The sequence below is a fragment of the Scleropages formosus genome, chromosome 17 (genome assembly GCF_900964775.1).
Source record: "Scleropages formosus chromosome 17, fSclFor1.1, whole genome shotgun sequence".
In the NCBI taxonomy this organism is placed as follows: Eukaryota; Metazoa; Chordata; class Actinopteri; order Osteoglossiformes; family Osteoglossidae; genus Scleropages; species Scleropages formosus.
The window spans coordinates 12,000,881-12,013,751 of NC_041822.1; the positions used below are offsets into that span (position 1 = coordinate 12,000,881).

A 12,871-nucleotide genomic window follows, 5' to 3' on the forward strand; every position below is an offset into this window, starting at 1 on the left:
TCCTAAACTGTTTTTAAAAGCACACTAAGGGGACTCAAACTGACTGCTAAAAGGTCCCCAAATAATCAGTAGTGGTCTCTGTTGGCCAACATGCCAGATTAAATCTTTAGATCAACGGTTTGGAATGCAGTGTGTTCATTTTTCCCCAAACAGCATGTAGCGTGAACTGAATACCCCTTTTCAAAGCATGACAGAGGCCATGACCTCAACTGCATGACCTAATAAAAATTTGTTCTGTACAGAGACGCAGTGCAGTCAAGTAATGCCTGGCAGTGTACCAGTTGGAAACTACCATTTTGCTCTGTGAAATGGTTGTCATAGTCACCTTATGATTCTGACCTCAGGACAAATTTATTAGGAGATGCTAAAAAAAAAACTGCCTTCTTTTTTCGCTGTTTGCTCACACTTGTTTTGAACTTTCGATTGACATTCTGAATATTTTTTCAACAAATTGCCTGGTTTAAATCATAATTCAGGGTGCTGAAATTGAGTTACAGTTTATTGAAAAGTGTTTTGTATTGTATCTGGAATATCTTAATATGTTCAGGACCTCTATATGGTTCTCAAATGACCTTCCCGTTTGGTCATTTGGTACTTCCTTTCTTCAGCCTGCTTAAACTAAGAATAAAGACATTAGTAATTTGTCAGTGTCTCTCACAGGAGACCGTCGCATTTCCCGTACCTTTACCTGCCTGACATGAAGAACTGTGCATTGCAGGCCTCAAAGCCAGCCTTTTACAACATTGTGACTGTCTTTGGAGGAACTGAGAAGCAGAATATCAGGCTAATCTGGCATTTCAATTACATGAGAAATTAGATCAGGATCTAATCATCCTGTTTCACAGGACATACTGTCCTGTACCCTGTATCCTGTTTGCTTGTCTGTAAATTGTTCTTTCCAAACATTAAACCTGTTGAATGCACAATTCTTTGTATTTATTAAACATTGTGTTTTTTGTTTCTTTGTGTAGTACTAATTTCAGAAAAAAAAGTTGATGCAACTGCTGCTACTGCAAATTCAATTTTTTGTTTTATGAAGTGTTTCCGTTTAAGCACGCATTATACGTACGTTAAACTATCCATACAAAGATTAAATAAAGTGGAATATATTTCCATAATCAAAAATTACACTACCGCATCAAGGTAGATTACAGTAGTTGACTATTTCCACTTCGTATTATGTCTGAATTTTCACAATCTTTCCTTCTCAAAGGTGAGGTGCAGGCAAAGCACCTTTTTAAGATCCCCCTCAGCAACCTTGTGGGACGCAGCATTGAGCGGCCCCTCAAGTCTCCACTTCTCCACAAGGTGGTGACCACACCTACACTGAGCATGGTGGCGGCCTCCACACACCTCCCCGTCCAGCACTCCCTTTCCTGTTCTCGCATGGAAATCAAGGAGATTGCCAGCCGTACACGCAAGGAGCTCCTGGGTGAGAGAACACACAGAGTGCAGTGCCAGTCATGTTTTCATTCTTTTCTACTCATTGTATTTCCGTTTCCAATTATTTATATCATTATAACCCTGCACTCATACTTTCTGTAACACTGGACATTTACTGAATAATTTTAATCTACCACATAGGATGTGAACATACAGCCTTATGAATGCAGGTCCATATTCTAAACAAGTACTCCAACCATTGTCCAACAGCTGCACCCCAAGGTACTGAACTGGTCCAGATTGTTGCCTCTTTATTTACTGTGGATGTCCAGGCCTTGCAGATGAACCAAGCTGTAAGCCAGAAAGCACTGGAAAGCAGAAGAAACCAGCCAAGAAGACAGCAGAAGAGGAGCCAGCCTCAGGCTTCGTGCTGTCCTCCAGTATTAAGAGGTGAGCGCTTCATTGAGAATCCGAATACGGGCGTGTTGAGTTGTCTTGTGCAGTCATGGATTTAAAATGCATAATAGTTACATAAAAGGGATCCTGCGATTGTTTAATAATTTAGGTTTTTTCTATAAATTACACTGAGTTTAAGCAGTTTATTTCAGAAAAGCAAACCAGCACAAAAAACTTTGCAATAGAATTAAAGCAGTGAACAACACAGCGTACACACACGTGATAAAACCCAGAGAACACTCTGGAAAGGATCCGCTGACTCCGGTAGACACAGTGAACAGGCTGGAGGAAGGGTCCTGCACACTCACCTACAAATCATCACTGTAGGACAGAATCTGCGTCCTCTGCTCTGGACCTGGATGCTCTTCTAAATGATTCGCTGATCTCAGAGATGGAGCTGGAGGCAGCAGTGCGGCAGGAGGACAGCCCCCCACCCACTGGCCCCATCATCTTCTCAACACCCTTCAAAGACGATATCCTGGACTTGAAATGAAGACAATCCACAGAATGTTTTCTCTCATTCTTTCATCAACCTGGCATCCCCCAGATGACTCCATTTCTTGTCCTACTCATCTTTTAACCAGGCATCAGCAAACGTGTTTCACTTCTCTGCCAGTTGGGTCAGTTTTGTTGCTGTGTTGTTGCTGGTGTTTTTGGTGCAGGAGTGCGTGCGTGTAGTATTTTAGAATGTGGGTTTGATAATTAGACTCGCTTGTTGAATCATGCAGTTACAGCATAGACACTTCTACATATTGCCTCTTCTACGCTCCCTTTGCTCTTGTGCGTTTTCTGTTGTCAGCCTTGCGTTCCACCTCTGGTTCAGCCCATACAGATAGTTGGTGTCTGAGTCACATTTCCATATGGGCTCTTTAACCATTTGCCGTTGTAAAGCCAGTTTAACACTGGTACCTCCTAACAATGTACATTCTCAGAAGCATACTGGTGCCATACACACTTCACGACCCCTTTATTAGGTACACCTGCTTATTCATACTGTAATGATGTGAAAGAGCACAGAGCCACTCTAGAGATGAATCCCAAAAGACTGGGGTTCATTAAAGTTCTCTACAAGAGGATGGACCGCTGTCTCATCTGCAACTAACGACAATAACAACTCGGACAAGTCTCGCAGACCACGCGCACCCATGCAGCTTACTCTGCTCCTGTTTTTCGACTCCCTCACACTCACAGACATGCGCACTCCCACACCTCTCACGTCACATGCATTCTTTCAACCACACTCTCGATAAGGAACACAATAAAGCACAACTATAACATACAACTATTTACAATTTAATAACAAATAATACCGCAAGGTATTACAATACATTGAACTCCGGGACAAGCGGTTCAGAAAGCGTGTGTGTGAACTCCATTCCCCCAATGTTGAATCCTCTGTCAGTAAATTATTATGTCAACCATGTAGACAGGGTCAAAAGATCCGCTTCCAATTTAAATGGAGGTTAAAATGGACAAGATGCACTATCTATGCATTTTGGAACATGACATGATCAGAAAAGGACACCTGCTTGGGACACACAACTGCTGTCGGCTCAGAATAAGAATATGAAGCTCCAGTGGATACCCAGTCATCAGAACCGAGTAACTGAGAAATGATGCCAAGCTCAGAATTGGAAGTAAACAGCATGGCTGCATGGATCCGCCCTGCCTGCTGTCAGTGGTACAGGCTGGTGATGGTGGTCTAATGGTGTTGGCATGTTTTCTTAATATCAGGATTTGAATGCTACGTTGTACAGTACCAGTCAAAAGTCTGAGTACAGCCAGGTAACCTGAACCCAATGACCCATGAAAAACTACATTTGACTGGTATTATGTGCAAACTTTATTTCTGAGCAGGTGTCCTCCCTCATGGCCTCCAAACTCTTTCAAGCAAATACCTCCGGCAGAATGATACGCCATGTGTCTTCTCACAATCGTTCCCTGTAAGTGATTTTACTTTACCTGATAGAACACCTTAACGGTGATGAAATTGGATATTCTGAAAATGAACTGACATCAGAAATCAAGAAGTTTCTGCCGAGTCAGCATGAACTAAGGTTCCTGCAGAACATTTGTAGTATTTTATTGAATCCTTACCTCAAATAATTCAGGTTCTTTAGGGGGCAAAAGTGGGTTCTACCTGGCATTACATGAGTGTACCTAATAAAGTGGCTGGAGGGTATAGTTACCGCTGTAATGTTTAAACCTTAATTTTTCATGACATTCTTTAACAAACCTGGCAAGCATGCTCCTTAAAGCCTAAAGTGATTGTTTTATAACCAATAATGGAAGGTGAGTATAGGTTTTTCAGTCATTTTTATTATGGTTATAGGTGATGGAGATGGGCAGCAGGTTCTGTAGTGCTTAGAGCTGCAAGCTTCCACTCAGTGCAGTGAGATTTTAATCCCACCTTCTTCTGTAATTCTCCTGAGCAAGGTAGTGAACTGCGCAAGGAAATATCCCTCTGCTGTATATATGGGTAACTTATTGTGAGCAGCTTAACGGTGAAAGTTGTTTTGGTGAGAAGCATCAACTAAATAAATTTAGTGGAAGAGCAGATGGATATTTAAGCGTGAATGGATGTGTGAATTAATCATGCTGAAATCAGAAGAAGCTTCCATTCTGACAGGACAGTGGAGAGAAAATGATTCACAAAATGCCAACCTGTCTGTTGCTGATACCATGCCGTTTTTCAAGCCATTTCACATTTTGGGAATAACAGGCCTTTCAGTATCATTGAAAACAGCTACAATAAAGACAAAAAAAAAAAAAACTATTTTCAGCTCCTATTGTGCCTTTCTGGCCATGAATAAAATTATTTCTTTTTTTCATTAACTGGTTCCATTAATTGGTTTTATGAAGAGAGAAGCAACATAGAGAGAATATTAATTTTTTATGGAACATCTATCTGTTTTGTTGTCTTGCGTTAAGACTGCATCCTGTTTTTCTCCCCGGCCGTTGCTTCTTGGTGACAAGGTTATGAACCCTTGTACATCTGGAAGTCACTGTGAGGTACAGGAAACAGCCTGTACTTGGAACAAGGGCAATTACTTTCTGATCTGCAATTGATGGCCTAAATTAGCTATTTCACTGGGACAAAAAAAAAACTATCCTGCATGTCCATAGGTTAACAATTTATATGGTGATTAAGATGTTGAAATTGATCTCAAATTGGAAATTGTGTTCCAGTAAATTTAAAATGGCCGATGTAAAAATGTGATAAAACCATACTGGCTCCAGAAATTTGCATTTAACGCAATTTGTAACTTCAGTCACTTTTGTTACATCACAATATGTAAAAGCTACATAATACAGATGTAGCTCCATTTATTCTTGGGTTAGGTTCTGTTAAAACCTTAGATAAAGGTTAGACAAAAACTGTAGCACTTCCATCCATTCATCCATTATCCATAGCTGTTAGTACAGTGTAGGGTCGCGGTGGTCCAGAGCCTATCCCGAATTCTTGTAACAGGATGAGCCAGTGTTCTCATTTTAGGAATCTTTCACAGGAGACCAAAGGCTCCTAATCCTTCAAACAACACAACCCTGCACTGTCACTACATCACGGCTGCAACAGTTTTCCACATACATTATTCGGTTACTTCAAGTATTCCAAAACGAATTACAAAACTTTGATATTTTCCTTCCTTTTCCACAGCAGGGTGTAGGTGGTAATGAAATTGATCCTATTTGCAGTAAACCAGCCATGCAATTTATGTTTACAGTATTTGGCTTCCACTAACATTTGATCTGCGCATCAAAACTGAATAGACTGAATCCTGTCATCATATACATAATTATATAAACATGAATATTAAAAAGCAGTCTATATGAGAATGCTTTCCATTTCTCAAGTGAAACTGTTTCAAAGAATTATGCTGACTCACTTAATTTGTGTTTTTTTTTCCCCAAAGTACATGGTTCATTTTATTAAATGTGTTCAATAAAATCAATAAAGGTTCTACTACATTTAATGAATTTGAAAATGAAATCAGCAGTAATTAATAGTAATTAATAATTAACCTACAGTAATTCAGTTTGTGCAGCAAATGCTGAATTTTTTTTTTTTTTAATTTCTGTGCAAAACCGAGCTGAAATGGAATATTAAAACACATGGCACTTATATGCTACTGACAATCTGGTACCATATTTTTTCTGACTTCATACTTACTCTGCAGGCCTCATATTATTGCTCATACCAGGGATATATTAAATAAATATTGTAGAAAAAAACAATCCCCTAAAAGACTATTAGTAAACTTGAGGGTTAAGATGACCAACTTATTTACTATCTCAGTAAATTACCACACTTACCAAGCAGCAGCCCCCCTCCTGCAAAGCATATTGTGGCTGGAATTGGACCTAAAATGAAGGAAAAATCTGGAAGAAAAAGGTTCGGGTAAGAGCCCCCTCCAGTGGCCGTGTCACACGTGTCAAAGGCCAGTTGTGACTTGACTTGGAAAAAAAAACCCTTTCACCTCCACCTCTTTGCAGTGTGTCCTCAGTGCTAATAACATATCAATAAACCTGGAGAAATACAGAGAATAAGTCAAACTGTAAATGTGTACTGAATATTAGAAATGTCTATGTATTTTTCTTTATTGCTTTGTTTAGTGAGCCCTGCAAACTTTTTACCGTGGTTTTCTTTTCAAACCAGTATTTAATGTTTGAAGTTTTGTTAGTTTTAAAAACACCACGTGTCTTAAAATGTAAAAGACTGTCATTGTTTTCACAAGTTGTAAATGTTCAGATGTAGCCTCAGATATAACCAAATTATTCTGCGTTGTATACCACAGCTATTAAGAATTGTTGATATGAAATAAATATTTATTACATTTGATCTGTTACGTTTCAACAATTCCATGTGTTCATTATCAATAATCATTTGTCCAGTCAGGGTGTCAGGGATATGATCTATATTCCTGGAGAAGCCAAGCATAAGGTGAGGTTATGGAATCAGCATATGGGCATAATGTGGGTGGGAGTTTATAGCCACCCTTTCACAGGTGATGTGAGTCTCTGGGCATCAGGAAGAAAGCGGAGGGCCCAGAGGGGCATTCAACTATTAGGAATCATTCAGTTGTTGAGCTTCTACTTTGGATGGAAAATGTAAAAAGTGAATTAACAATGTTTTTTTAGTGCAGATATCTTACATTTCATGCTTATTTTGAGTCTGACAGCAAAAGCAAAATGATTCATTGACAATTCCAGACTATCGAGCTATAAGAAGTAGAGATAAAGACTAGGGACGTAAATATAAATTTACGAGGAAAGAACCTCTATTTTCTGTTCATGTAGAGTAAGTTTTGTGAACAAACCTCCTCATGCAAAATGTGTTCAAAATAAAGATGTAGTACTATACAGGTGCAAAGGATGTCATTTTTCATTCTCTCTTTCGGTACGGGGAAAAAAATGCTAAGTAATGTAAACTAGAGAAAAGAGTTGCGTGTTTCTCGTAATGCAAACATTTTAAAGTTTATTTTAAATTGTATTTTCGTTGTGTTTATGTATTTTCTAAAGTGTCATTTTTGTGGAGTGAATGTGGCCTGTGTTTCTACCTCCGGTCTTTAGTTGAGAGAAAAGCACAGTTGCAGGAATGTGGGACCTGATGAATTCGGTTTGCTTCCTCGCTGTTTACAGCTCGTGTCTGGGGTTTGTAACTGTCTGCGATAAATAACATCACAGGAATGTTGCACTTGCTTATGTGATGAAATCAGTCAACAGTCAGCAGAGAATAAAACTTCTGCTGGTGATTGTTTATGTTTTGCTGTATTTCCCTGAATCCCTCGTTCAAGTCAGGGTTACAGCAGTCTGGAGCAGGGGGGCGGGGCGGGGTGGGGCCGGGGGGGGGGCACAATGCTAAGTAGGGTACACCGTGGGTGGGGCACCAGTTCATCTCAGAGTATGCACACATTCACTCGTGGTACTGGCAATATACATTAAATGGTTTACCTGAACTGCATGTCTTTGGACTGTGGGAGGAAACCAGAGCACATGGAGGAAGCTTTTATTGATTGCATAAATGAAGTTGCAAAACGAAAGTGCGCAGGTGCCGACTAATGTAGACCACGCTTACGTGACAAATCAAATAAAAGGCAGAGGAGAAGAGGTATTTTTTTTATTTTTAAAAGTCCTGTGACACAATGGCTTTCAGACTAGGGTGGGCCCTGCCTTTTGCACTCTATTCCAGGATGGGCTCTACGCCACTGCAGCCCTGCACTCAACGAGTGACAAAAATAGAAATTGCACAGAGATTCCGACGTTGTGTTTGCTCATTATAGTTTTACCAGAGGTAAATTTAAACCATGAATGAATTCTTACACTTTTCTGTTATTAAGTTTTTATTGATTCTGACATAGCGGTAAAAAGAATTTTGTATTAAATAAATAAATTCAGTCACAGACTTCCAGCCTTAGGCATGTTCCTAAGTTTAGGACCCAGTGCAACATGTTTCTTTTCCTTGCCAGCTGGTGCCAAAAAAATTGAGCTGTAATCATACAGTTATGATGTCCTGCATAAGGATATCAATTACTGACTCATAATAAATATATGTGAGTTTTCCAAATAAGTGTTTTTCGAAATTATTTTGTAACGAAAACGGAATATGGTATGACCCCAGTACCTCAACTAACCACCAGAGGTCTTTGCTCGACACTAACCAACAGAGCGCAGAATAGATGGTTGGTAGTGCAGTGATTAGAGCTACTGCCTTCGTACCTAAAGGTCACAGGTTTGATCCCCACCTCCAGCTGTAGTACCCTTGAGCAAGGTACTAACTCTAAATCACTGCAGTAAAATTACCCAGCTGTATGAATGGGTAAATAATTGCAGGAACCTTAAAATTGTAAGTTGCTTTGGAGAAAAGCATCAGCTAAATGTTACCTGTTCTCACTCTGTCTGTCCATCCATCAGTCAATTGATTAAGCAATCAGTCAAGCAGGTCTTTGATAAACAGAAGATGAGAGGTTGTGGAACATCATGTGGTACAATGGAAGTATCTCTCTGGTTCACGGGCCCTGTTCGTACAGCGAGCACATCCTGGTGTTCTCTGCGTTTACACGTCAAGTCCTGGTGTCTAACGCTTTGTCCTCGCAGTTCCGAGACTCCACATCTTGAGCCACAGTCCTACTGACCCTCTTCCCACGGATTCGCCTTCGCTTCGTGCGCTCCCCCTTGTAAATAAAAATCTGCACGAGTTCCCTTCAACATCTGTCTCTGTGTGATTGTGACACACAAGTTAATGAAAGCGTGATCTGAAGTATTCAGACAAAAATGAATGGACATCTAGGGAGAAGGAAGAACATCTCCAGCCAAAATCAGCATCGTTAATATCTTATGACGCAGTGTTATTAAGGCCTGAAAACTGCAGCAAGACTGAATGACAAAAAGTTAAACATGTAACTCGAGGGCAACATGAATAGTTTACTTGCTTTGTTAAACACTTCCCTCACTTCTTACGGTAAAAACTGAGGCTGAGGGGCTCTGAAGGGGTAATTCTGGATGTTCGGCAGTGTCGTCACCCTGTCAGCCGTGAGCCACACGAGAAGGGTCACCTGCTGAAGACCTTTCGTGGCCGTTTTTATCTCCTGCTTCTCCTTTAGACTCTCTTTTTTTTTTTGCCACCGCTCTTTTCCAGCCCTTGATCTCTCTTTTCAATTTCATTTTCAAAGGTACATTTTCCAGTTTCTAGTTTATTTTAAGGAGGGCTCACGGGGTTTGGCCGGGTCCCACTCTCTGGTGGGTCTGGGATTCAAGTCCTGTTTAGGGTGCCTTGCGATGGACTGGCGTCCCATCCTGGGTGTGTCCCCTCACCCTCCAGCCCTGCACCCTGTGTTGCCGGGTTAGGCTCCGGTTTGCCGCGACCCTGCATGGGACAAGTGGTTTCAGCCTGTGTGTGTGTGTGTGTGTGTGTGTGTATTTCCTTTGCTTTTCTATTTTCTAACATTTATATTTGACACTCAAATTTTCAGACAAGTTTTTTTTTTTTTTTAATTGTATCAGTTCTTGAGTATTGTTTTTGACTGCTCTACCCACTATTCACTCCAGTAACAATATTCTAAACCTCACTGTTATTGCATCAGAACTAAGCAGACTTTTAAATGGCTGTGTGCTGCAGATCCTCTGTCCACCACTTTCTTAACTGGGAGGGGCAAGCAGTAATGTGAAGTTGCTGAATTAAAAAGTAGCAAAAGCCTGTTTTTGTACTGCAGTCCAGTGTGTCATACGAAACAGCAAAATGTCTATACAGCCCAATTAGCACGCCCCCATCAGCTCACACTTCCAAAAGCTGTCACCATGAATACTGTGCGCTCTTGATTATTTCCAGCCCATACCGACGTTGCTCTTGCTCTCATAGTCCTTGGATGCCTTTTGGCAACACCAGTCTTTGTGGCCATGTGTGCTCTTCCTTAGAGACTTTGGAGTCATTTGCCCAGATTGTCCCATTGGTTGGACCTTTCAAATATAAGTTTGAGACTCAGTGGCCAAGTGATGGATGTGTCAGTATTAGCGCCTCGTTGCCTGAAATGTAGGTTGAAGTCAAGCGTGTCGTGCCTTGTTTGAGGGAGTTCCTCCGTGAGAAGGATTTCAAAACCTATTGTACACCCTGCAGCCATGTGCAGTCTTGTACAAATATGTTTGACCACTCAGCTTTGAATAAAACAAAATACGACTTTCCTGACCTGCGGATCATAACGGGCTGTGCTGTTTAGGTTAATTCCAAGCAGAAGATCTCAATACTGTTCTGTTCCACAAAACACGTAATAAACAGCAGGCCTTCAGTTAACTGCTGTAAAGCCCCTCGATGTTGTTAATTAAATTAAGTGTAAAGGTGACGGTCTGGACATCAGTCTACAGCTTTCAGAAACATACCACAAGCAACAGCTGAGACTGAGGGGTTTAGCCGAATATTTTCAAGCATGTGAAGTCATTGGGTATAGGGAAGTCAACAAACTTACACTCCCCTGTGGGTTAATAATTATCTACCAATCACAGAACAGCTGAATTCCCATTTTTTAATGAATGAATTTGATTCTGATAACCCACCACGGTCACTCCGGCTATAAATAGTATTTTAGTATGTTATCCTACTCCTCAGCGGGGATGGGTGATTTGCACTTGCCGTAACTCACCACGGTGAGCGCAGATCGGCGAGAATAATCTTCTCCCATTATCCAAACGTAATTAATGTTCCAGCGATGAGGGAGTGAAGAACTTGCGTGAGATGAAGAAAGAGTCACGTCGTAGATGCATTTATGTAAAAACTTTTCTTTTCTGAGGAGAAATTGGCTTCACCCTTATGTAACCCAATACACGCAGAAAGAAAAAAAGGTTCTTCCAATGTGTGTGTTCTTGCAGTTTTCTGCTTTTCTAGTGATGTGTTTGCTGGTCTGTTGTGTGCTTGAGGCTTTGACTGCTTGGCTTGTGTAATTACAGTATAATGAGAGTACAGAGTAAGGAAAGGACAGGAAGACTGCAGGTCAACATCCCTTACAGGAGGGAAGGGGAGAGTGTAGGAGAGGCAAAGGAGAAATCTGATCACAAAATACCTCCTGGCTGTCTCTGGGAATTTAATGAAATTGCTGGAGAGCTGCTCCGGAGCGGGGCGGCTGGTGGGGGCACATCTGGATCCAATATGTTACAGGCTTTGATTTTCCTTCTTTCTCTTCCGGAAATAACCTTAAAAAAGGGATTTCTCTCTATTTTTGTGCTTTATGGATACTGCCTTAGCAATCTTTATGTTCAACAATTGCAAACGTGGAAGGCATCCAGACTGCAGACATCATACGTGGCTCCTGCTCTGGGCTTCGCGTTGTTTTTGCGATGTGGAACTTGGGCTGTAAGGCCTTACAAAACTGCTCATAGTAAGAAATAAACAGTGGAAATGGGAAACACGATACACAAGAGTGGAAGCAGTCCAGCTATATTAAAATGAGGAGAGCCTGTAAACGTAAAAGTGGAATCTGGATGTTTTAAGGGTACATAGATTTTCTTTTCAAACATTCTCTAGTAAAACAAAGCCCATCGGTACAAAATATCTCCTAACAGTACAAATATACTGAAGCTCTACTTCTATTTGCATTTATTTATGTAAGCCTGACCATTTATTTATTGTGCTCTTCAATAAAAGCATTACATAGCCCATGATTTCACAGTAGGATCATTTTGCACAGTAATTTTTGCAAAATTTTGGGCCTTGTGTGGAAATGGTGCAGTTTACCTGCATTTTATTTGCAAGAAGGCACCAAGATTAATATGGCATGGTTAATATTTTTTTTTTTTGGAAATAAATTAATATAATTTCACACGGTTGATCGCTTAATTACTCGCAGATGTTTTTGTGTCTAAACCATCTGCACAGTAAACATCATTCAGTCACTGTGAGGTTATTATAGCTAAATGTGAGAAATGTGGAATTAGTTAGTGACACATAACTGAATGCTGCTTGAAATGATGTAGGCGATCGTTGCGGTTTAGGAATATCGCCACTCTTCTGTGTCTGACAATCGAAATACTAATAGCATTTGTATCAAAACATTTACATTGTACACGCAAGTATTTTTGTGCAAGTTGTCAAGGGGAACCTAGCAAAGTGTAGCTGTACGTAAAAATAGTTTGTGACGTGTGCGTGTGCGTGTGAAGGTCGACATCGATCCGCGGCAGCGTGCACCTGGACAGAATGGCGCTACACGTACGCACGCACGCACGCACGCACGCACGGACGGACGGACGCGCGCACGCACGCACGCACGCACGCACACCTCTAGATAAGGTTAGGTGGATAATTACACAGTATTACGCTTGTATTTATTGACTAGTATTAGAGGGGTTTGCCACCTTACAAGCTGAACATCCCACTCCTAATAGTGTTCCTGCTGTGTGGCACTATAGTCAGTGTCCTTATCCTGAATGGATACAGTAAGAATACATGATACAAGTTGTAGGGTAAAAAAGTCAATGCTGTCAGCTGGAAAAAAACGGTTATTAATGCTTTTGCTAGTAGTAGTATTTTTACAGACGACGCAATGACACA

At 40.8% G+C, this 12,871-nt stretch overlaps 1 protein-coding gene across 6 annotated transcripts in view; it reads left to right on the forward strand.

The window, feature by feature from the left end:
* Positions 1–4,612, forward strand: part of LOC108938591 (GTPase-activating Rap/Ran-GAP domain-like protein 3) — a 55,917-nt gene extending 51,305 nt beyond the window's left edge. For all 6 annotated transcript variants that reach the window (XM_018759282.2, XM_018759281.2, XM_018759285.2 and 3 more), the window contains 3 exons: positions 1,214–1,432; positions 1,716–1,833; positions 2,167–4,612. In XM_018759282.2, the coding sequence (XP_018614798.1) occupies positions 1,214–1,432; positions 1,716–1,833; positions 2,167–2,332 (503 nt within the window). In that variant the 3' untranslated portion in view covers positions 2,333–4,612. The remainder of the gene's footprint in view (positions 1–1,213; positions 1,433–1,715; positions 1,834–2,166) is intronic.
* The last annotated feature ends 8,259 nt before the right edge of the window (positions 4,613–12,871 follow it).